At 34.3% G+C, this 26,222-nt stretch overlaps 2 protein-coding genes across 2 annotated transcripts; both read left to right on the top strand.

Moving 5' to 3' along the window:
• Positions 1 to 3,408: 3,408 nt before the first annotated feature.
• Positions 3,409 to 3,987, top strand: LOC116521361 (olfactory receptor 11H6-like). The gene has a single exon (XM_032236040.1). The coding sequence runs from the start codon at positions 3,409 to 3,411 to the stop codon at positions 3,985 to 3,987; it is 579 nt and encodes a 192-aa protein (XP_032091931.1).
• Positions 3,988 to 8,558: 4,571 nt separating this feature from the next.
• Positions 8,559 to 9,500, top strand: LOC116521360 (olfactory receptor 11L1-like). Its single transcript, XM_032236038.1, has one exon. It carries the CDS (start codon positions 8,559 to 8,561, stop codon positions 9,498 to 9,500), a length of 942 nt encoding a protein of 313 aa, XP_032091929.1.
• Positions 9,501 to 26,222: the final 16,722 nt, after the last annotated feature.

Raw genomic sequence — 26,222 nt, 5'->3', positions numbered from 1 at the left:
GGCCAGAGTTGGATTTCATATTTCTACAACCTATTTCATGAATATGATATATGATGCAGGACAGAAGGGAGAAGATAGAGGAAGATAGAGGAATAAAGTTCAAACGCAATTAAGCGAAAGCCAGTTTAGGCTCCACAGAAGATCAAGCCAAGATGTTGATCCTAATAAATGAATATTTTTGTTTGAACTTTGTCTCGAGGCTCGTAAATTAATTAGATCATCTCTTCACAGAGAGCCTAAGTTGACTTTTAAAAATCTATCAAGATTTTGGAACTCAGCAACCTAAAGCAGAGGGGCTGTCCCAAAGAAAAAGATCTATTTACCTATTTAAATTATCTCCCTAAGACCTATCAGATCCCACAGATTAGGCCTCCTCCGAATTCCATCTGCCAGCCAGTGCCAACTGGCAACTCCCCGGGGGAGGGCCTTCTCTGTGGCTGCTCCAGCCCTCTGGAACAATCTCCCCATGGAGATCTGGACTCTCACCACCCTCCAGGCTTTCCGCAAAGCCACTAAGACCTGGTTGTTCCGGCAGGCCTAGGGCTGATGAATTTCCAGCCCCATTTGAAGCTGCGACTGTTGTTCTATTTTAATTTGTTTGTCTTTTATTTTCTTATTTGTATCCCCTTCCCTCTTGGTTGTTAGCCGCCCTGAATCTCTTGGGAATAGGGCGGCATACAAATTGAATAAACTACAACTACAACTAACTACTACATCTAGTTTTATGAATTTTTCTTATCAAATGATATTTGCAATTAAGTCTAGGATTCACAATTATAATATAATGCTTTGGGAAAAAAGATGCAACTCAGTAATCCTGCACCAGAGGCCAAAATGCAAAAGATTTCTACAGCAACCATGTATTTCCCTTTGGAGATTAAATAAGTGGGTACAAAGGAGATCCAAACACTGCAAAATACCAACAAGCTGAATGTAATGAATTTGGCCTCATTAACTATGCTGTCATTAGCTAACATTAGCTATCAGGCTATCCTTGCAAGGGAAGCTACAATAAAACTAACGAAGGCTAAGAAGCCCACAATAGGTACCTAAGGACACAATAAAACATGGCAATTGATCCTTCATTTCACTTAACTGTGTCCATTGTCCTCTGGGGCGTGAAATCTAGAAAGGGGGGACTAATTGATACCCAGGCAATACAGATTACAAACTCTTTTCTTCAGCCAGTTTTTTATCTTGGTTCCTGGCTATATAGCTTTGAAAACTAAAATGACTATGGTAGTTTTGGCCAATACAGAGGAAACGGCAGCAGAAAAGATGAGGCAAACATTATTTGTTAAAGAATACAGATCACTCTCCATAGGTGATGTCCTGGTTTTTATTTAGCCATTTACAAACTGCTCTATCATAATGAATGACAAAATGTGTTTCAGAATTAAATCTTCTCTTGAATTAGTGATTTTCTGGCAACCGCAGTAACACAGTTTATCATGTCCCAATCAGAATTGTGGTAATAAAATATACCATTTCTGCAGAATTGAACACTGACAAACAATCTCCTAAGTTTTTGAAATCTTAAATTGAAGATCTTCCTTTTCCCCAGCCTTCCTCACCCTGCTTTTTCCCTAGTGATCTGCATATGTCTTGGGAGTAAAGGAACTTTTTCCTTCTCTGATAAAAAAAAATCCTTCACAAAACATCAACTATACAATTTCATTTAAAAAATCCAAACAGTCACATGAATGTAATATTAATAAGAAAGCTATTAAAGGAATGCAACAATAAACAAGGCATTAGGATTAAGACTGAATCTCTGTTCAAGTTTCCACCAAATTAGAGACAGTGGTAACTACTTTATTAATAGACAACTTGGTAACATATTCTAATCTCAGTTTTTGTAATATTTAATCATTTTTATGGGGTATATTTCCTTCATTTTAGATATTTGTCATGCCTATTTTAGGTACAGGTTTCATAATAAAACAAAATAAAATGTGAGAATGAATTTATAATATCTTAGTGGGTTTACAAGTACAGCCAAAAGTTCTTACATTTCACAGAGAAAGAGGTTTTAAATTGGAAATAAATATATCCAACTTTCTTTATTATGTTTAATATATTTATATCTAATTTTAAAGATTTCATTTTTTGTGATGGATTTTTTTCTTATTTCATTCTGTTAAAGAAACAATGACATATTGTGAGGTTAAGGCAAAGCAGTAAGAAATTCTCTCTCAGTTCCAGATTATCCATTTTCACATCTGTCATGACTATTCTATTGAAGGTACATAGCTCTTTTGTTTTCTATTAAAACTCAAGTATCTGAAGACTCATGGTATTAATAAATGCTATTAAAAATTAAATTAAATGGGGGGGAAATCAAGTCAAGGTTTAAGTGCAAAAGATTCTAAAACACTAAATTTGCTTGAATCAGGAGTGTATAGTAAAAATTATGTTTTTTTTTTAAATTAGCCATTGCCTTTTTGTTATGCCAAATATAAATTTGATTGCTATTTTTAGAAAAAAAACAATGATATTTGCAAACAATCTGTCAGGAAACATATTACAAAGTTGAAACAAAAGACTGATGGGTCCTTATAGAAATGGCTAGTTTATATTATTATGAAAAAACAAAAAGTTGGGATTTGATGTTAATATTCTATTTTACTCCAATAAAGATAGTCAAAAGTCAATGCTTCTTTTTCTTTTCTAATCCTTCCTCACTTTTCTTCTCCCCTTTCCTCCTCAATGTTTTGCTATTTTTTCTTATTTTGTATCTAATGTTATTTTATAACTCAATAAAAAATGTTAACAAGGAAAAAAAACAAAGTAAAATGAAATATCTTATTAGGCATCTATCATTATCTATCTATCTATCTATCTATCTATCTATCTATCTATCTATCTATCTATCTATCTATCTATCTATCTATCTATCTATCTATCTATCATAGGAGAAAAGCCAACAAAAACAATGACATTGATGAGGTAGTGGACATAGACCCCCCCCCTCCCATTTCAATTTTTTTTTAAATCAGAGAAAAATGATAATATATTTTGCCATCTTACTTTTCCCAGAGACAGTTATTTGAAACTACCAATATGATAAACCAGACGTTCAATGGTGAATTCATTCTTCTTGGATTTGGAAACAATCAGATACTACATATTCTTCTGTACCTGCTCTTCTTCCTCATCTACATGGGGACCATAGCTGGGAACTTATTTATTATTTTACTGGTTGCTCTCGATCAACACCTCCACATTCCCATGTATTTTTTCCTAGGAAACCTTTCATGCCTGGAGGCCTGTTGCAGTTCAAACATCTTACCACAAATATTATTCAACTTAGTTACTGGAAATAAGGTGATTTCTTACACCACTTGTTTGGTGCAACATTATTTGTTTGGTTCTTTTGTATCTGTGGAATGTTACCTGTTATCTGCAATGTCCTATGATCGATATTTAGCTATATGCAAACCGCTTCATTATGTCACCATGATGAATGACAGAACTTGTTTCAGACTGATAGCCTATTCTTGGATTAGTGGGTTTTTAGCAAACACTATTACACTGATTATCATGTCCAAATTAATTTTCTGCAATAATAGAATTGATCATTTTTTTTGTGACACCTTCCCAATTATAGAATTATTTTGTGGGGACACATATGCTTTAAAAGTTTTTCTTTATGTTTTAAGCTCAATATTTACTTTTCCACCATCTGCATTAACCATAACATCTTACACATTTATCATTGTAGCTATAACGAGAATGCCTTCCACTGTAGGGAAACAAAAAGCATTTTCCACCTGTTGTTCTCATCTCTTGGTAGTGACTATTTTTTATGGGACTCTGATGAGTATCTATGTAGTACCCAATACTAACAAACTGTATGGGCTTCGTAAAGTGTTCTCTGCAATCTACACCATAATAACCCCCATACTTAATCCTATTATATATAGTTTAAGAAATAGAGAAGTGAAGGATTCTTTGAGAAGACTGTTACTTTTTGTTCAAGTTTAGAAAAATATAAAAAAAAATCAATGTATATTCCTGTTTTATATTCTTAAATGAAATTATTTTCTTCTGATAGTTTAGATAATGTTTCATTTATTAACTGTTCTGTCTTCAAAACCAGTTCTGTTTAATCAGAAAAAAACTGTTTCATTTTATGTGCATTGAAATATTAAATGTATCATTTTGGGCTAAGTCCATGGAAAAGTCATTAGCATCCTGCTTGAGATTTTCAAGTCATGTGAATTTTTAGAAACTTTTTTACATTTTTTTATTTTTAAACATTAAAAAAAACAACATAATTCTCATTCATTACATACAGCATGTCATTTGGTTACAAGTGTTTTTGCATCCATATTCTCAATTACATTTACAATCACAGATTTTCCATCTAATATAACTAAATACGTCACTTTCACTGTACAACGTATATTCAATTACGATTAATATTTTTTTTCTTTTCAATAAGCCTAATTCCCTTACATTCTTGATTGTCTGTTTAATAACAATATACCTTTATATGATCACTTTTCCCATTCTGGGTATTTTTACAATAAAAATGATTTACCAACTATTTATATTTGTATATCACTGTTTTCAATTATGTATAATCCCACCAATCATCTATCAAGTATGCTTATGTTCATTATTGTCCTTGTACATCATACATTCAAACAAAGATGTTATTCCTTCATTTTTCAACAAGATATTCTAAATAGTCACTTCATATATATATATATATATATATATATATATATATATATATATATATATATATATATATATATATATATATATACACATACACACATACATACATACATACATACATACATACATACATACATACATACCAATTTTTAATTAAAATATTAAAATTATTTATCAATGACAGAATATCTTTATGATATATACTTAGAGTTATACATTATATCACCAATCCTCTATCAAGTATACATAAATTCATTGTTATCCTTGGAAAAGAGATGATGTGGTTCCCATCTTCAAAAAAAAGGGGTGGGGAGAAATGATCCAGGAAACTACAGACCAATCTGCCTAATATTAATACCTGAAAAGATACTGGAAAAGATAATCAGAAACAAATCTGTAAACGTATAGAAACAAATAAAGTCAGCATGGACTTGTTAAAAACAGATCATGCCAAACCAATCTTATTTCATTCTTTGACAAAATGACTAAATTAGTAGAGCAGTGAAATGCTGTGGACATAGTATTCTTACCAAGGCATTCAGCAAGGCATTCAACAAAGTAGAGCACATTATTGGTAAACTAGCAAAACATGGGACAGACAGCATCACCACCAGATAAATTTTTAACTGATTGACAAACCATGCTCAACAAATCATCCTTAATAGTATTACATCAACAAGCAAGCAGTAGGATACAACAAAGTTCTGTCTTAGGCCCAGTATTCTTCAACAACTTCATAAATGACTTAGATGAGGGAATTGAAGAGGAACTCGTCAAATTTGCAGTTGACACTAAATTGGCAGGAATAGCCAACATCCCAGAAAACAGGATCGAAAAAGTTCTTGACAGATTTGAACAAGGGGTCCTATCCAACAACATTTATTTTATTTTTATTTTATTTATTTTATTTTGTCAAGCATGAATTAGATAACAGATATAAGTATAGACATGATTATGAATATATGAAATGAATATGAATACAAGGGAATATTAGGATGGGGACGGTAGGCATGCCTATCTCTTAAGAATGGGGTGAAGTCAACAGTAGACAGTCTAAAGTTAAATTTTTGGGGGCTTGGGGAAGAAACCATAGTGTCAGGTAGTGCATTCCAGGCATTGACAACTCTGTTACTGATGTGGGAGCTCTGTTTTCTGCAATCAAATTTGGAGCAGTTTACCATACATTTGTATCTATTGTGAGTTTGTATATTATTGTGGTTGAAGCTGAAGTATTCATTGACAGGTAGGACATTGTAGCAGATAATTTTATGTACTATGCTTAGGTTGGATTGAAGACAGTGAATTTAATGACATAAAATTTAATGTGGAGCAAAACAAGGTTTTACACTTAGGCAGGAAAAAATAAAGGTACAAGTACAGATTAGGCAAAACCTTGCTCAAAAACAGTAAATGTGAGAGGGACCTTGGACTTCTAGTGAACAATCATTTAAATATGAGCAAGCAGTGTGTGGTAGAAGCTTAAAAAGGTAATAGAATCCTTGATTGTATAAATAGATGCATAGTATCAAAATCACATGAAGCATTGGTCACTAATGCTGATGTTGAGACTTTGGAAAGATGTTGAGACTTTGGAAAAAGTGCAAAGAATAGTAACTCAGGTGATTAAACACCCAGAGACTTTTTCAGGATTTGGGTTTGGCTAGTCTAGAGAAAAGAAGTAGTAGGATTAACATGATAATAGTATTCCAGTATTTGAGAAATTGCCATAAATAGGAGGGGGTCAATTTATTTACCAAAGGATCTGTAGACAGAACAAGAAACATTAGATGGAAACTAGTCAAGGAGAGTAGCAACCTGGAACTAAGGAGAAATTTAATAATGAGGACAATTAACCGGTGGAACAGCTTGCCTTCAGAAATTGTAGGTACTTCATTACTGGAGGCTTTTAAAAAGTGACTGGAGAGTCACTTGTCTGAAATGGCATAACATCGTTCTTCACTTTCCTTGCTTTTGATCTGATTTAATTAAGCATTCTATGACACTAAACATTCTTATTCTTCTGCTTTTAGCAGTTAAATCAATGACACTCTTTAAGAGAATGTGCAATTTTTAAAAGTTATTGTTCAATTTTAGGGTACAATGATATAGCATTGCTGTATTAAAAAAAACACAAAGACTCCTGTGTAGAGTTTTAATAATACTGTTTCATGAATTAGTTATTATTACAATGTTTTTAGTCACTGACAATAAATAAATTTCACTTATTTCGATGTTGCTTTGGACATTTCCAAATTTTCCCATTAGCATTTCTTCATTCATTTGTTTGCTTAAATATTTTTAATTAATCCCCTAGTGTTAGTATTTCTCATAGGGACTGTTTGAACCTGTATGGAGATCAATACTCACTGCTTCTGAAAATTTTGTCTACTTGAGATGTTTCTTTTATATCTTTAAATATAGGCTTTGAATCTGAGATTGAAAGAAGTGTAGGTCAAATTGTAAATTATGTTTTTCTTCAAATGTAATGTGTTATATATTATAGATTCAAGGTGGGAAAAGGGAAAGGGAAATCACAGTTATGATTTCATGGAAAAAGTCTGCATTCTGCACATTTGAATATAAGAATTAAAACATGTTGAATTGACTATACTTGGAAAAACATTTCTAATCAGCCAGACATTTTTAACAGATTTACCATTTCATTTTATTAAACACACATGGAGCTGGATCTCAGGTATTAATTTTTAATCCCTATACTGTTGTATACAATATTAGGATATGAAACAAACACCTTCACGCAATAAGAAAACAGATAATCTTAAAGTTGTCTATATAGTTATGCTATATTTATGCAATGTAACAAAAAGGCAACAGTAAAAAATATTGGGTTTCTGTCTGGATGGTCTCTTGTGACGAGCCTAATGACAGAGAGTGGAAGTGTGACCTTCCTCCCATACTTGGGCATACCAGGGGTTGTGACTTTAAGTGTGTGTGTGTGTGTGTGTGTGTGTGTGTGTGTGTGTGTGTGTGTATATATATATATATATATATATATATATATATATATATATATATATATATATATATATATATATATATATATATATATATACACACATACTTTTATATATATAGTATTTAACTTTTTACATCTTTAATACACATTATTTGGTTAGTATTACTGAATAAAGCTGATGATAAGAATAAGGATGAAGATGGCTGCTGAGAAGTAAGGGGTTTTCTTTCTCTTATTCACAAGCTGCTGTGTTTGCTGCCACAGCTGGTTCTTTTAAAGTTTTTCCCCCTGGAACTGAAAGGTGGGCAATAAATTAGGAATGACCCAGAACAACTTTTGGATGGCTGTGGAACCAGCAGAGAGAGGGAATCTTGAAGATTGCAGCTCCTTGTGGGAACAGCTGAAAAGTCAATTGGCATTTATACTTCTTTCCACTATAACATTATTGTAGGCATGCTTAGGATTTCTTTTTTTTTTTTAAGGATGAAGATGATGAAAACAAAATGTTTTCAACTGGAATTACATCTTAACTTAAATAAGGAACTGCCATATCATTAAATTATGCCATAATTTTATGCCATAAGTGACAATGTTTCTTATAACCATTGTTAAAAGTTTGCATATATGAGAAGCATAGCTAGAATCTGAGGAATCTTTAATTTTAGAAGGAAAGATCCTAGGTATATCAGATGACTGTAATGGAGATTACCATTCAACTGCTGACCAGATATCTTACTTATTATGTTTTATTAAATGTATATATTCTTGCACATTCATATTCTATATTCGTAAGTATATTCTGAATACTTTTAAGTATCGTATCAGTTCTTTATGAGGAATCCTTGTTTTCCATAGGCTCTGCAGCTCCTTGATGTAACCTAGAGAACAACGCATGGAACATAGAAGAGACAATAATCAAACAGTAATAAAAGAATTCATCCTCCTAGGATTTGGAGATATTTCTGAGTTTCAAATCCTTCTTTTTCTGGTGTTTCTAGTTATCTATCTTGTGACAATGCTAGGGAACGTTCTTATTATTGTCTTAACTGTAACTGACTATCACCTTCACACTCCAATGTACTTATTCCTGATAAATTTGTCTTGCTTAGAAATCTGCTATATTTCAACTATTTCCCCCAGAATGCTTGACAGCTTCCTAACTGGAAATCAGTTGATGCAATTAAATTCTTGTTTCACACAGTTATATTTCTTTGGGGGATTGGCTACAGCAGAATGCTATTTACTTTCTGCCATGTCTTATGATCGGTATTTAGCAGTATGCAAACCACTGCATTATGTCACTATTATGAATATGAAAACCTGCTTGCAGTTAGCAGGTTGCTCTTGGATTATTGGGTTTCTTGTGAACTCGATGCCTACATATTTAATAAAACAGTTAGTATTTTGTGGACCTAATGTAATTGATCACTTTTTCTGTGATTTTACACCACTACTGCAAGTATCCTGTAGCAACACCATGAAAATACAGCTTCTAATATTTATTCTGTCAGTTCTCTTTGGATTACTTCCTTTTCTTTTAACCCTTGTCTCCTATGGCTACATAGTAAAAACCATTTTAAGGATTCCATCTACTGTAGGGAGGAAGAAAACATTTTCTACTTGTTCATCCCATCTCACTGTGGTTTCACTCTTTTATGGAACTATAGTTATAGTATATGTGTTGCCAAAAACCAAAACCCTTAGAGATCTTAATAAGATCTGCTCTGTATTCTATACTATTTTGATTCCCTTGGTAAATCCTTTTGTGTACAGCCTGAGGAATAAAGATATAAAGCAAGCTTTGAGAAAAGCTATCAATCATTTTTCTGTTTGACTGTAAGCAACTGTCTATCCCACTTGCCACTCATCATACTATCCTTTCTTTTTTTAATGGTTCAACAGATATAAAAGTGATATATTTATATTTTAATCATCAATAGGTGATACAATTTCCAACTTGGTGGATGCAATCATAGCAAAGATGCAGAATAGCTTTTCACCAAACTTAGTTTGCTATTCTAAATTAGCATAATTAATTAGTGAATCTGGTTTAAGTCCTGAGCCTTGGCAATCTTGATTCAGTACTTTACCATCTTATCTATGAGTCCATGTATTCATTTTATCCCTGACTGTTCTGCTCAAACTCATTTTTTAATCAATATACCATCTACTCAGGTTGAATTCTGAAAATACATGAGCTTGTTTGCTGATAATTGTCTTAAGAAATGAGTCTGATACTTGGTGAACTTATAGTTGGTGATGAAGAAATGATATGAGGAAGGTTAAGCCTCATTAACTTGAGTCCTGTTGATTGATAGTACCAAGTTTTTTGGTTTGCTTATTTTTGTAAACTATTCTAATAATAAAAATAATAATTCTTCACTAATATTTAGAATATTTTGTGTACATCATTCTGAGTGATTATTCACTAAAAGCACTTCCACTTCACAAGCATTTCTATCAGCTCAGACTCTTGGAAAGCAGTTTGTATCCCATTTGTGAACATCTTCACTTCTATTGAACCCTGAGGGTTCCCACTAATCACAGATCTTCATGATCCCCGAGGAATGATGCCATACACATAGAGTGAATACAACTAAAGACATGACTCCATATTAAGAGATTATACTGTTGCAATAAAGGCAGCAGGGCAAGCTCATCTCTCTGGCTTTATTGCATCTGCAAATATTCACCTGAAGCCCTGCTCAGATTAACTACTCTCTACTAGATAAAGTGGGCAGATTTACTATTCTGTTTTGCTTCTGTGATATATTTATCAAATACAATAAAATAGCAAAATTGGAGGGCACCTTGGAGGTCTTCTAGTCCAACCCCCTGCCTAGGAAGGAAACTCTATACCATTTCAGACAAATGACTATCCAACATCTTCTTACATACTTCCAGTGTTGGGGCATTCACAACGTCTGGACGCAAGCTGTTCCACTGATTAATTGTTCTAACTGTCAGGAAATTTCTCCTCAGTTCAAAGTTGCTTCTCTCCTTGATTAGTTTCCACCCATTCCTTCTTGTTCTACACAGGTGTCTTGGAGAATAGTTTGACTCCCTCTTCTTTGTGGCAACCCCTGAGATATTGGAATACTGCTATCATGTCTCTCCTAGTCCTTCTTTTCATTAAACTAGACATACCCAGTTCCTGCAACCGTTCTTCACACGTTTTAGTCTCCAGATGATTTAATCTAATCATCTATGTTGCTCTTCTCTGCACTCCTTCTAGAGCCTCCACATCTTTTCTACATTGTGGTGACCAAAACTGAATGCATTATTCCAAGTGTGGCCTTACCAAGGCATTATAAAATGTTATTAACACTTCTAATGATCTTGATTCTATCCCTCTGTTTATGTAGCCTAGAACTTTGCTGGCTTTTTTGGCAGCTGCTTCACACTGCTAGCTCATATTTAAATAATAGTCCACTAGGAGTCCAAGATCCCTCTCACAATTACTACTATTGAGCAAGGTACAACCTACACTATACCTGTGCATTTCATTTTTCTTGCCTAAATGTAGAACGTTACTCTTTTCACCATTGAATTTCATTTTATTAGATAGTGCCCAATGTTCAAGTTTGTCAAGATCCTTCTGTATCTTAAGCCTATCTTCTGGAGTGTTGGCTATTCCTGTCAGTTTGGTGTCATCTGCAAATTTGATGAGTTACCCATTTATTCCATCGTCCAAATCATTGATGAAGATGTTGAAGAGTTCTGGGCCTAAAGCAGAGCCTTGGGATACTCCACTGAATACTTTCCTCCAATGAGTTCCATTGAGGACTATATGTTGAGTGCGGTTGGTCAGCCAGTTATGAATCCCTGAGTCCCTCGGGAATAGGGGGGCATACAAGTGAAATAAACATTTCCAATAAATAAATAAACATTTCCAATCCATCTGGTGGTCATGCTGTCTAACCCACATTCTTCTACTTTATCTAGTAGTAGGTTATCAAATGCCTTACTGAAGTCCAAGTAAACTATATTGATGGCATTCTTTGGTCCACTAATTTTGTCACTTTGTCAAAGAATGCAATAAGATTAGTATGGCATGATCTGTTTTTGACAAACCCATGTTGGCTTTTGGCTATCACTTTGTTTACTTCTAGTGTTTGCTAATTTGTTGCTTGATTATCTTTTCCAGAATCTTTCCTGGCATTGAGGTCAGACTGATAGGTCTGTAGTTTCCTGGATCTACTACCTTTTCTGAAGATGTGAACCACATCAGCTCTTTTCCAGGCCTCTGGCAGTTTCCCGGTGCTCCAGGATCTCTGAAAGATATAGTTCAGTGGGTCTGAGATCTCATCTGCCAGTTCCTTCAGAACCCTGGGGTGTAATCCATCTGGTCCTGGTGATTTGAACACATGTAGAGTAGACAGGTGCTCACTTACCATTTTCTTCCCTATTTCAACTTGTGTTCCTAATCTGATTTTTGTAGTGCTGTTCTTGATAGGTTGGACTGTTTTACCCCTTTGTGTACAGACAGATGCAAAAAAAATGAGTTAAATACTGTATTTTGGAGTATAAGATGAACCAAAGTTTTGAAGAGGCAAATTTTTTTAAAAAAAGTATATAGGTAGATAGAGAGATAGAGAGGAAGAGAAAGAGAGAGAAATACAGTAGGTAGATAGGGAGAGAGAGTAGTTAGGTAGGTAGATAAAGGGAAAGAGAGGGAGAGAAATAGAGCGAGATAGAGAAATACAGTTGGTGGGGAGAGAAAGAGTAGTAGGTAGGTAGGTAGAGGGATAGAGAGAAATAGAAAGAGACAGAAATGGAGTAGATAGATAGGCAGAGAGTAGGTAGGTTGGTAGGTAGGTAGAGGGATAGAGAGAGAGAAAGAAAGAGAGAGAGAAATACAGTAGGTAGGTAGGGAGCAAGAGATAAATAGAGATAGAGAAATACAGTAGGTAGGAAGAGAGAGAGAGTAGGTAGTTTGGTAGGTAAAGGGGGAGAGAGATATATACAGTAGATAAGTAGGGACAGAGAGTAGGTAGATAGGTATGTAAATAGATAGAGGGGGAGAGAGAGAAATACACTAGGTAGGTAGGGAGAGGGATAGAGAGAGAGAAATAGAGAGAGAGAGAAATACAGTAGATTGGTAGGGAGAGAGAGAGTAGGTAGGTCGGTAAGTAGAGGGATAGAGAGAAATAGAGAGAAAAATGCAGTAGGTAGTAGGAGGAGAAAGAGAAAGTAGGTAGATAGGTAGATGTTTCCAGGTGTATTTATCCATGTGCTGGAGAAGGAAATTGCTGGAGCACATAAGACTTTGTTTCTGCTAGCACAGCACTTGAGCAATGTAATTCTCATCAGTTAGTTAAAGTGCTTTCCAAAAGGGGGGGAACCCTTTTTGCACTCTGCAAACCTCCCCAAACTGCCAATTTTTCATGAAAACAGGCCCATGTTTTTCAAATAAAAGGCACGAATAGCCTGGGGGGGGGGTGCAGAGTGCTCCTGAGGTGTGGGGGAGACAAAAACTAGCAAAAAATGGCCCATTTTTCATGAAAACAGACTCATTTTTGGTCAAAACATTGCATGCATAGCCTTAAAGAGGTTTATAGAGTGCTGCTGGGGGCTGGGGGGCACAAATGGCTTATTTTTGCTCATTTCTGCCATCCCCAACCCCTAGGATCTCTCTGAAAGCTTCCATAAGGTTATGCACGGCAATTTTGGTGAAAGGGCGGGGCTTCGGGAGGCAAAAAAATGCTGTATTCAGTGTATAAGATACACCCAGATTTTCAGCCTTTTTTGAGGAAAAAAGGTGCATCTTATATTCTGAAAAATACGGTACTTCTGCTTTCTCCCTGTTGCTTGTCACCTTCTTGCCACTTTCTCCTAGCAATGACCAATTGTTTCCTTAATATTTTTCCTTGTTTTTAACATGTTGGAAGAACCTTTTTTTGTAATTTTTTTTTACTTTCATGGCAAGTCTTTCTTCATTGTGAGCCTTAGCTTTCCTCACTTCATCTTTACAGTCTCGAGGTATTTCCTGATATTCTGCCTTAGTGGCTTCAACACCTATCATTTCTTCTCTGTTAATGAGAATTAAATCGAATATGGTTCCTTTATCTACTTTTGGGAAACAAAGTTGTCTGCTAGGTTCGTTAGAAACCTGTTGGATCTTCCACTTGGTGCAGAGTTTGTTTCCCATTTGATATCAAGGTAGTTTAAATCCCCCCTTACTATTGTGTTGTGCTAACCTTAGTTAGCTGACTAGCAAAAAATCCATCCACTTCCTCTGCTTGGGTAAACTGTAGTATAGACCTATGGCAATATCATTTCCCCCCCAACTCATCATTGTTGTGCTCTATGTCTGTAGAGATGTAGTTATTTCTTATAGATAGTGCAACTTGACCTCCTCTTTTATTTGGTCTATTTCTTTTAAATAATTTAAATCCTTCCAGCTGTATGTTCCATTTGTGGGTTTCATCCCTCAAGTTTCTGTAATGGCAACAATATCATATATGCCTTCATTTACTTGAATTTCTAATTCACCCTATTTATTCCTCATACTCTGTGCATTGGTGTATAGACATTTGAGTCCATTTTGATTGACCCTGTGTTTACTGTCTACATAACCTGTGTTATGCCTGATTGCCCCTATTTTCTTGCCACTTGTATGATTCATGCACATGGTATGGCACTCACTATTAAATGCTTGGTTTTGCTTGACAGCAGGAGTAATAATCTTGCCCGCACAGACATCTATATTACATGCACTGATAACCCTATGAATTTTAGATTGCTGGAGATAGAAATGTTCTGTATCAATTAATTCTCTGTCCCCACTGTCCAGTTTAAATGTTTATACAGAAAACCTGTGAATTTAATGCCAAGTAACTCAGTCCCTTTCTTGCATGGGTGCAAACCATCTCTTTTGAACAGTTTTTCATTGGACCAGCTGCAGGCATAATGACTAATAAAACCGAAGTCTTCCCCTTTACACCACTCCTTTAGCCACACATTAAACTCTGCTACACGCTGGCCCTTCCCTTTTTTTCCCTTATATACTAGTGAAACCTCTGAAAAGATAAGCCTATAACTCAGTGGTGGGTTCCGGATTCCGTTCCAACCTTTATGGTTGGAACGGCCCTGGTGTCACCCACATGGATGCACATGCACACACACATACATGGTGCGAGCTTGAGTCGTACTTGCCTGTGACGCTTCCGTAAACCTCCACGATGCTCCATTAAGATCAGCAAGGGTGCTATATCTGTTATGCTGGATCACAGAAAAAGCTTTGTATTTATGGTTCACAGCTCTCACTCTATCAGATCCCACAGTTGTCCAGATTGCTTTTGTCCTGCAGGATCTTTGAGAGAGGGCTGATAGTGTGACATCTCCATAGAGCAGAATGGCCGAATTGGACACCTAATTTCTGCTTGGAGAGCACAGTTTAGAGATTTTATACTATTTTATTTTTAAAAATCTGAGATTGTCAAATAGTTTGAGGTGACAAATTTATCATTGGGCTGTTGGTGAAGATAGCTCTCATTTACCAATTACACATTTAAAATTACAATAGTGTTGGAAAAGGAGTCTTATGAGTGGTCTTTGAAGTTGCAGCCAATTGTGAGGTCCTGCTTTTAGTGATCAAGTTTTAGGAACTGGACAATCATTGTGCATTATGCATTTACATAATACATGCTACAATGTCCCATAGTCATAACATCATCATTTGTGACTTCAATAACTGACTTCCAACAAGCAAAATAAATAGGGAAGCCAACAGTACTTTACTGGTCATAGTCATGTGACATTGGTCTTCATGACTATAGATGATTTGCTAATGTCCATAGCCAGAATTAAATTGGTAACTCAGATAAGGACTCATAATTCTTCATTTTATGATTGCCCACTTAGTGCTAGTTGGTAATATATGTAAGCAAAATTTCCTTATCACTATGCATCATATGAATGTGAATTATCATGGTTGTATTTGAGTTCATATCAAAGGGACTTTCTTTATACATTTCAGCAAGTAACATGTTGAAAGTTGACTATACAATTTTTTTGTTTTTATAATATTTTGCTTTATTTAAAACATGGATATAGGTTGTTTTCAATAGTAAATGAAGAAACTTTACAGATATTTATGAAACATAAGATAAAAACAATACAAAAAAATAATTCCAAATAAAAAAGGGAAACAAAGAAAAATATGATAAAAGTTTAAAGAACTTTTCTTATCAAGTGGTCTTTGCAATTAAGTCCAGGTTTCACAATTATAATATAACACTTTGGGAAAAAGATGCAACCCAGTAATCCTGCACCAGAGGCCAAGATGCAAAAGATTTCTACAGCAACCATGTATTTCCCTTTGGTGCTTAAATAAGTGGGAACAAAGGAAACCCAAACGCTACAAAACACCAACAAACTGAATGTAATGAATTTGGCCTCATTAAAGCTATCAGGCAGGTTCCTTGCAAAGGAAGCAACAATAAAACTAATAAAGGCTAAGAAGCCCATATAGCTAAGGACACAATAAAACATGGCAACTGATCCCTCATTACATTTAACTATGACCTTTGTCCTCTGGGACGTGAGGTCCAAGTCTGGAAAGGGAGGACTAATTGATAACCAGGCAACACAGATTACAAACTGTCCGAGGAAACAGAGAAGCATAATAGAGTTAGCTACACTCTTCTTCAGCCAGGTTCTCATCTTACTTCCTGGCTGTATAGCTTTGAAAACTAAAATGACTGTGATGGTTTTGGCCAACACAGAGGAAACAGCAGCAGTGAAGATGAGGCCAAACATTATTTGTTGGAGAAGACAGGTCACTCTCCTAGGCTTTCCAATAAAAAGCAAGGAGGAAAGGAAACAAAGCAGAAGCAAAAAAAGCAGAGCATAGGTGATGTCCCGGTTGTTGGCTTTGACAAGGGGAGTTTTCCTAAGTTTAATAAAGATGATGAGTATCAGAACTGTGATGAAAGACAAAATGATGGAAGAGGAAGCTAGCAGAATTCCCAAAGTTTCAGTATAAGAGAGAAAGTCTATTGATTTTGGAATACATTCATCTTGCCCTTGGCTGGAATGCTCATCATCTGGACATTGGCTGCAGTATTGTGCATCTGTGGTTGAGAAAAAGAGCAAGAGAAAGAAAGGCAGAGGGAAAGGGGAGGAAATGGAACAGACAGAGGGGCAGAGACAGAGAATAGTATTTAAAATTATTTCTCAATCTGTTTCACTAAGATATAGGTATGGAAGACTGTGGATCATATAATTACACATGTTTGTAGTAATTTTCATATTTTTTTGAAATTTGAGCTTGAAGCAAGTAGTCAATACATTAATATCTCAATTTCTAATTTCAGTTCTGCCATTTACACTCTAAAATAGAATTCTAACAGAAAATGCACAGTAAAATTATGTGCAAATTGACACAACTTTTAAACTTGTGACTTTAATAATTCAGAACAACTTTATAAAGAAAGTCAGTAGACTAGGGGATAAGCAATATATTGTAGTAGGAACAAAAAAGATACAGACTTAAGTCCACACAGAGTATAGAACTTTTTTTTCTGGCATACACAGGATCTCTCCACTTCTCCTATCTAAGAGACATACTGCAGTGGAAAAAGAATGTGGAGGAAAGCCTTTGTTTAACTCCTGGAGTAATATGTAATATACAAAAAAGAAATAAAAGAAACAAAACCTACCAACCAACACACTGCAATGAACCTAATGCAGGGCTGTCAAATTTCTGTCCCACAGGCCGGATGAGTCATGCTCTGGTCACACCCATGCCAGTCCCAATATGGCATGTGATGCCACTGTGACAACAGGCGATGGACACCCCCGCCTTAGAATATTCATTCATTTTGCTTCAATTCAAGATAGATTTTTGTGTGCATTTAACTATGTTTGTTCTATTCCTAACTGTTTCTGTATCTTCTTTCCATATATACCTGTTGTGTTAGAAATCATGTCTTCAGGGCATGGAATACAATCATAACAGCAAACAGGTTCCCCCTGTCGAAGTTGTCTATAGTATCCAGTTTGGCAATTGTCAGTGCAAAAAGAATGGGGTGTTGTCTAAATAAAAAAAGTAAGCTGTTAATTTTTACTAACAAGTCATTTCAATGTGTTTTGATCTCAAACCAAATTTCCAGATGCCTACAATTCAGATGTAACTATAGGTAGTCCTTGCTTAATGATCAGCATTTTTACACATTACTTCCCAGAGCTAGTTATAATATTTTTCACAAATTCCTATAGACACTGTCCCATGATCTTCGTCTTCTTGTGCCATATCTATCATCGGACATTGACGATCATATCAGTAATCATATTTTTGTCAACAGCCACAAGAAAAAGTGCTGCTGAGCACTTTGGTTTGTCCAAACCAGTCCCTTAAGTTTTATAGCCACGATGTTCTTCTTCTGCCTGGACCTCGTTTGCCTTCAATTTTCCCCTGGAGGACTAAGTGAAGTATGCTGTATTTTTCTGGGTGTAACATCACATGTCCAAAATACTCTAACTTTTGCTTTTAATGGCTTTGATGGTTTCCCTTTGCTTTCCCTGGTGGCTTATCACCCCCTCATTTGTGTTTTTGTTAACCCAGTTTATACACAACAGCCCCCCAGATTGTGTGATTAGATCACACAATCTAATTTGGACATTTAGCAACCTGATTGCATTTATAATGCTTATAATAAATAAGCATTCTAGCTTTTAATTCTGATTTCTGGCAAAAAAAAAATCTTTTTGAAAAATGAGTTCAATTAATGATAGCAGTATTCACTAAATGACTACGGCATATGCTTAATTACTTAAATTGGTTGTAAAATTGGACAAGATCACATGATAACCCACTTAATCATTGTTATGTCTTACAACCATAATTCTAGGCCCTATTACAGTGATACATTAAAAACTACTTCATGTAAAGCCAATATATTATTTTATCTTTAGTTCATCTGCTAGTTCATTCTCTTTATAATTAATCATGTAAAGACCATTTTCACCTGACTAATAGAATTATGATTTTTTTTTCTTTTTAGATTTTGGAAGGTTTATGAAGAAAGATTTATCATTTTAATAATTAACTTACATTTTAAAAAATCCATTATAAAATATTGGTATACTTTGTAATAAGACAAAAACCAAATCTGGTCATTTTCTCTTCTTTGACAAATTTAGGCAACTGGCAGCAGGAAAACAAGCACCAACTCATTTTTCCAACTTCATGGCACTCAGAAAGAGAAGGTTGGAGATCATTTTCAGCCTTTTCTCCATCAACACATGGGTGGATGTCAATGGCAATAAATGTATCAATTTATTATTTACATGTTGCTTTCATGGACTACTTTTCCAATATAAACACAAGGTATATATTGTACCCATGCAATTTTTCCTTCTCAAATTCAGTGAGGTTGCTAAGGCTCAGGCAATAGCACACACAAAGACAGCAGAAGATAGTAAACAAAAAATAATCCCTTGGCCAACACAGTTTTTTCAGAAATGAAAATGAAAAACATATTGCTTAATTATGAAATACAAGACTGAAAATAGTCTCTATAGAATATAAAAAAATGAAAAAAAATGGGGGGACCTATGGCCCAATGTGCCTGCCTTGATTTAGATATGCCCTGCTAGGTATGTCATTGGATCTGGAGAAACATGTATCCTTTCACACTAGGTAAAAGATCCTTGTGAACCATCTCTGATGTGATCTTTCTTTAACACTTTGGATATCAAGGGGAAAAAGAGTTCTAGTTTTACCTCTTACAAACTGCATAAACCAAATACATTACTTTCCTGTAATTGCACAGCTGCTTTAAGGGAAAATGTATCTGTTTTAAGAATCTCCAACTGGGGCTATAGAAATGCCTTCACGTATATCAATTTTTTTTCATGAAATCATTGACATTGCACAACAAACATAATAATTCTGTACCAACTGAAATGCATCAATTAGTTGATGTGTATCCAATTGGTTTGTTATATCGACAAATCAGAAAACATTTACTTCTAGAAGCAAGGGCATAGTAATTTTCAGCATTTGTGCAGGAAATGCATCTTATTGCTGAACCATATAAAACAAAGAAAGAATTAAAATGTAGTATTTAAACTGAAGGGGGAACTAAAATATCTCACCTGATTGAACCAGTTATTCCACACAACTGCATTATCTTTAAAAGTGAATACCAAGTTTTTCATACTCTGCTGCTCCACTCTTCCAACTTTTACCTGAGAAAAAGACTCATTTGGGAAGATGATGCAATTCACAATGTCATAGCCATCTGTAGATTCTTGGTCCTCATTAAAATAAATTTTATCTCCAGCACTATTGTTAAATCCAATAGCTTTCAAAACATGATGAAGCTAGATGAATACAGATTTAGATATACTTAAACTATGAGATAGCTCTTAGCAAGAGAGACAGATTATGCATATTCATTAACCCATTTAATATGATGACAGAACAGAAAATTAATCCTACATTGGCTCAGTCAACTCTCAGGCCAATGGGGACTGAGTCAAATATTAGACTTCCTGAGCATCTGTCAACAAGTGGACAGTGGATTAATGACCATGACTGGGTAACAAGAACTGTGGACCTCTAGAATACTGGAAAAACAAAAAAGACTAAACTACACAGTTTTTTAAATAGTTGAACTATTGAATCATTGAACCATTATATCCTACAATTATAAATCAGAACTAACAAAATGGGAATACTTAAACTTAATATAAGAACATTGGAAAATATTTTAACCAGATTCAGATATTGCTGAACAATGATTAGCTGATAAAAAACATTAATTACCACAAATTAGATATTCAGGAATGCAGGCCTGGAAGAGAGACAGAAAAATTACCACAATACAAAAATCATCATGAAACCAAAAGATGCTGAGACATTAGAAAGAGGGCAGAGATGAGCAACAAAAATTGAGGTCTGGGAGCTAAATTATATAATGAACAGTGAAGGGAACTGGGCAAGAAAAGGTTTAAGGATGAAAGGAGGAGCAGGAAAAGCCATCATCTTAGAGTTTTTATGTTCCCATGACCTGTCTAAATCCAAATCTTCTTGAATTACATTGGTCCTTATCTTGCACCAATTTAGTATTGAACTTGGTTGACTAGATTCTTGTGTATAGCTTTGAACATATGGTACTGATCTTTTGTGCCTGAGAATTGCAGTCTTGAAATACTTGAAAAGTTGTCACAGGAAAAAAAAATCATTGATTTATTCTCCATAGGACCTAAGGGAAGGACAAGAAACAATGGTGGGAAGCTTGAAAGAAAGAGACAAGTTTCTGGAAAAAGTTCCCTGCTTTTTAAAACAATTTTATATATGCTGTTATTATTAATGCTCACTTCTAAAAATCTAAGAAATAGAAAAAGGAGCCTAGAACATTTGAAATAAATATTTATACCTTATGCTGAATTCCTTTAATTATTTTTATTTAAATTGTTTAACTGCCAAACTCAAAAAAGTGACTATGGGCAGCAAGCAAACATTAAAATACAAGCATTTTTTTAAGTTAAATATGATTTTAGAATTTTTTAAATTATATGCACATATTCTCCAAAATTGCCCTTATTTCATATGTTCTTCCTTGGGACACAGAAACACACTGGTATTTAAAATGAATTTTTTGGGTGGGTGGGTGGGTGGGTTAGAGAGGATAATTGCGTCGGGCTAACTGCTTTTTTTAACAACAATTGTAAAATTGTAAAATTTCAGTACTTTGAAGAATAAAAATGATTAAAGAATGACTTACCTATTCTATCTTTTCCAAAAATGCACTTATTTCATATGCTTTTCCTTAGAATACACAATATTTTGGTGTGTGTGCATACATAATTTCACTGGCTCTTTGGTTTCATAACATCAATTTCAGTATTGGAGAAAATACCTGGCACTGTTGCATGTTCAGAAAACTTGATTCACCCCATTTTTTCAGATGTCTGTACTTGGAACCATAGGAATATATTGCATTGAAAGCTTGGGCTAGTATATGTACAGAATTATAGGTACTGTAACTTTGGCCTGACAAGACCCTTTCAAAAACAGCTCCAGGCAGCGACTTCATTTTTTCTTTTCCTCTGCCGTTTATTTCATATTTGACAGAATTCATATCATCATTATAGTATCCCTGTTTAAAGGCAGAGAGACAAAATTCCTGAATGAAGATATCACCTTTAGGATAAAGGCAATCCAGCGTATCAAGGAAATCCTGGAATCCCGGCACATTGTTTGTGTGAATTGTAAAAGACAAAGCACCATGGAAAGGTTTCAGAAACCAGAGCCCTTTGGAATTGACAGCAGTAAAATCCCACTGAGCAGTCATGATCAAAACCTTCGTTACAAAAGGTATTTCTTTATAATAGGCATTACAATCCATCCATATTGTGAACATGAGGAAGTCCCGGGAATCTCCACTTGCAACTACCACATTGGCACTGGTTTGAGAATATATAGTCTCAATTTTATCTAATTCAGTTTTAATTTCTGTTTCAGAGGCAGTTTTTGTTGCCAAAGTCTGAGTAAATGACACACAAATATCATGCTTTGAGAGCATTATGGTTAGGAACCTCAAAAACTTTTCTCCCCCATTATTATCTGGTGCCATTATACCTATCCACTTCCATGAGAAATGAAGAAGTAACTGAATTATTCCTTTAAATTGTAATGATTCATTAGGGATCATCCTGTAGAAGAATGGGAACCGGATTTTATCACTCAGCACAGCATCAAAAGAACCATAACTGATCTAGAGAAAAATACATGAGACATCTAAGAAGTATTAGTGACAATTCTAAGTACTTTCTTCACTATAACATTTACTCAATTAAATAAAATAATTATATTAAATATTAAGCTAAATATTAAGCTAAATATTAAACTAAATATTAAACTAAATATTAAATACAATCATTTGTAAAATAAATGAATAACATTTCATCACTGTCATTTCTATATTTGTAAGATATATTGTGAAATACGTTGTCACAGTAAAAATAAAAATCCATTTAATTGTTCATGGATAGCATTATGGACATTATTAATGTCAATCAAGACATAGATAAAAATCAATTATGCTGGTTAATGGTCACTTTTAATATTGAAAAAAATAAATTTATATATATTTACATCTGTTGTTTATATCTTTGTGAGATATATATCACTATAAGGCTCAGAGAAGAGAATGTGTAAGAAGAAAGTGCTGTTAATCTATTGGCACTGATGATGTTGCCTAGCTGGGTTATGAAATGTCTGTAACAAAATAAGCAGGCTGACAGAGTACCAAAGACACTTCGTCCTCCAATACTAATCTAATTAGAATGTTATGTAGTATCATCTGTTAACTGAATATTCATAGAACGTAGACACAACTTATCTTTCAAAGTAGTTATACCTGTGGTATCTTGTAAATGCCTACAATATTTGAAATTTGGATAGAATTTTCAGAGTCAAGTCCCCCAACTATGGCCAAGAGTTGTGCATCACATCTATAATTATAGATTCCTCTTTCTTGTGTAGTAAGCAGTTGCAATGTATACAGATAAGTCATAATTCCCATGTAATAGTTATCAACTATTCGGAAACCCAGAGTGATATTTGATAGAAGCATAGGATCCTTGTTGATCTCATGAACAGCAAACACAGCAGCCAAGACATGCTGATAATTCTTTGGGTGCATTCTGAAAGTTTAATCGCATTATGATCTTATGAAAGTGGAATGTAATAATTTTATTAATAAAATCTGACAGATGATAATATTGCTATTATATATCACATGATAGAATTCCTTGGTGGCAATCAGCTTATATTTGATTCAAATGGAAGCAAATACCTTAATTTCAGAACAGTTGGGAAACATCTAAGAAGTGAAATAAAAGGACAACTGTTTCTTTTCTATAGGATTTTGTTGAAAGCCTGAAAGGCTTTGGAAATTAATGAGTGCTTGTGAACTTGTTAAAACATAAGTAGCGGAGGGTGGAAAAATCAAATTGGAAAGGAGAAAAGACACAAAAAAATGAACAATGTAATACAATAAACACCAATTGAGTTATAATTTGGCAATTATATATCTGCTATTATTTTGACTTCAATAGAAATGAAGCATTCCATATAATGACCTTCTAAACCTGGCATTGTTGGAAATCATTTTGAGGAGATACAACGTATATATTTTCATTATAACTAAGTTATGCCAAGGTTTGGAAATGCATAAGGATTGGTTGTTTGACATTAAGTATCTAACATCACAGCAATGCAAGTGCTATACCCAGAAAACTCTGCAGATAATTACACTTGCTATATCTATGTTGCTTCATTTTGATTATTATTAGAATGATGTTATTATAATTATTAATCTTGTGAGCTAAAACCAATATCCTGAAAGCTGTATAATGAGAATCCATTTGAGAATTCATTTTGAAGACTAAACTCTTCTGCAATAGTAGCTTTGTGCTCAATTGACTGAAGATTGTTCAGTTTAATTTGAGCTGCTTATTCTTTATGCTGAAATTAGATCAGTTTGAGAGACAGTCAACTAATCGTACAATGTATCACTGGAAAATACAGTTTCAAAAAATGTCATGCTTATGAAAACTATTATGACTTGAAACTATGTATTTATGACTGGTTCTAACTATTTAAAATTGCTTGCTCAAAGGGAAAACTTTCAAATTTTATAAAAGGAAAAGAAATGATAATAAACCTTACCTCTTTGTAATCAAATTAAAGAACAAAGGAGGTTTTTCAAATGTTCCCTGACCATAAAAAGCAGAATGCAAAGAAAAAATCCCACCAAAAATATAGTCCCCCATGAAGTAATATTCAGGAAGGTGATTGTTTGCATGATAACTAATTGTTAGATTCCTGGAGATAGTATCAGATGGTAACAGTACCAACAGAAACAGAAGCATATTCATTATGTGAACAAGCAATATATATTTAACTAGTTATAATTAATATCCAAATTTTTACTGTTAAAAAGATTTAATAGGGAAAGATAAAGGTATCAATGTACCAATATTTTATAGTACTTTAACTTTTAGACATTATATTTTAGCTGTAGGCTGTTCAATAGGAGTAACGTTTAATTGTCATCCTGTGCAAAATGATCTTCATTTCTCTAAATCCATCTAATAAATATTAGATTTATAACAGGCTTCAGTTCTATTGCTGCAGTTGTAATTTTGAAATTCTTAAATTGTATGTTAAAGCCAAATAATCACTGTAATGAATCCGCATAATTCAACATACTTGCATTTGCAAGTAATGTTGTTAATCTACAGGGACATTGCAAACACTAAAGTAAATCACTGTGATTTCAATAATTGTAGCTGTCCAAATACCAATCTGTCCCAAGTGTACAAATTTTGTGAAGGAAAGGGAAAGTCTTCATAACTTTCCAACAGGAAAACTAGAAATATTTACTACAAGGTAACTCTAGGTGACACCACAGATTAACTATTTTTTATAAAGTTTTTTATTTTTTTTCATTTTCATAACAAATAACCAAATATATACTGTTACATAATCAACATTATTTTTGTATTATTAAATATTAACATCACTTTGTCTTACCATCAAACAATTATTGGCTCCTCTGCTCTCCATACACCATATTTGTATCCTATCTATCATTTTCTCCTCCTTCTCTCCTCCTCCTCTTACCTCCCTTTTTCCCTCTGTCATCCTTCTCTTCTCTACTTCCCCTTCCCCTCTTCTCCTCCTCTCTCCACTTTCCACTCTTCCTTTCTCCCCTCCTCTTCCCCCCTACCCTCTCTTCTTATCCTCTCTTCTTCCCTTACTTCTCTCCTCTCTTCCACACTCTTCATCTCATTTACTTGGTGTATTTCAGTCTCTGAGCAAGCTCCATTTTATGTTGATGGTATTTATAATTTCATTTCAACAAACATCTTCAATTTTAACATTTTAAAAAAAATGAAGAAAAAAGTATACATATATAGCAATGGTATTTTTAACCCCCTCCCACCACAACTTATTTTTGGCCGGATGTGGACCTGATTACAATTCCCAGCCATTCTCATCATAATATTGTATATTTATACAACATTACCCACCCCAAATTTTTAATTTGTCTTTATAATGTCATTATAAGTATATTTCATGTTCCTCTTCCATTTTTCCATATGTTAATTTAGCTTACATTTAATTGTCTTTAAATAACAATCCTTGCTGCACAATGTTTATTACAATTCCATTGAACTAATATGTAAAATAACAAGCAACACACACCTCACTTTGTTCATCATCTTAAGAATTCTATATGCATCCATACTTCATTTTTTTTTCAATTTTTATTTATTTTTGAACAAAGACAAACATAAAAAAACATCTTCCATTACAAATTGTAGAAAGTAATATAATACAATAGCAGAGTTGGAAGGGACCTTGAAGGTCTTCTAGTCCAACCCCCTCCCTAGGCAGGAAACCATACACCATTTCAGACAGATGTCCATCCAACATCTTCTTAAAGACTTGCACTGTTGGGGCATTCACAACTTCTGGAGGCAAGCTGTTCCACTGATTAATTGTTCTAACTGTCAGGAAATTTTTCCT

The sequence above is a fragment of the Thamnophis elegans genome, chromosome Z (genome assembly GCF_009769535.1).
Source record: "Thamnophis elegans isolate rThaEle1 chromosome Z, rThaEle1.pri, whole genome shotgun sequence".
Taxonomy (NCBI): domain Eukaryota; kingdom Metazoa; phylum Chordata; class Lepidosauria; order Squamata; family Colubridae; genus Thamnophis; species Thamnophis elegans.
This window is presented reverse-complemented; position numbering and strand designations above follow the sequence as displayed.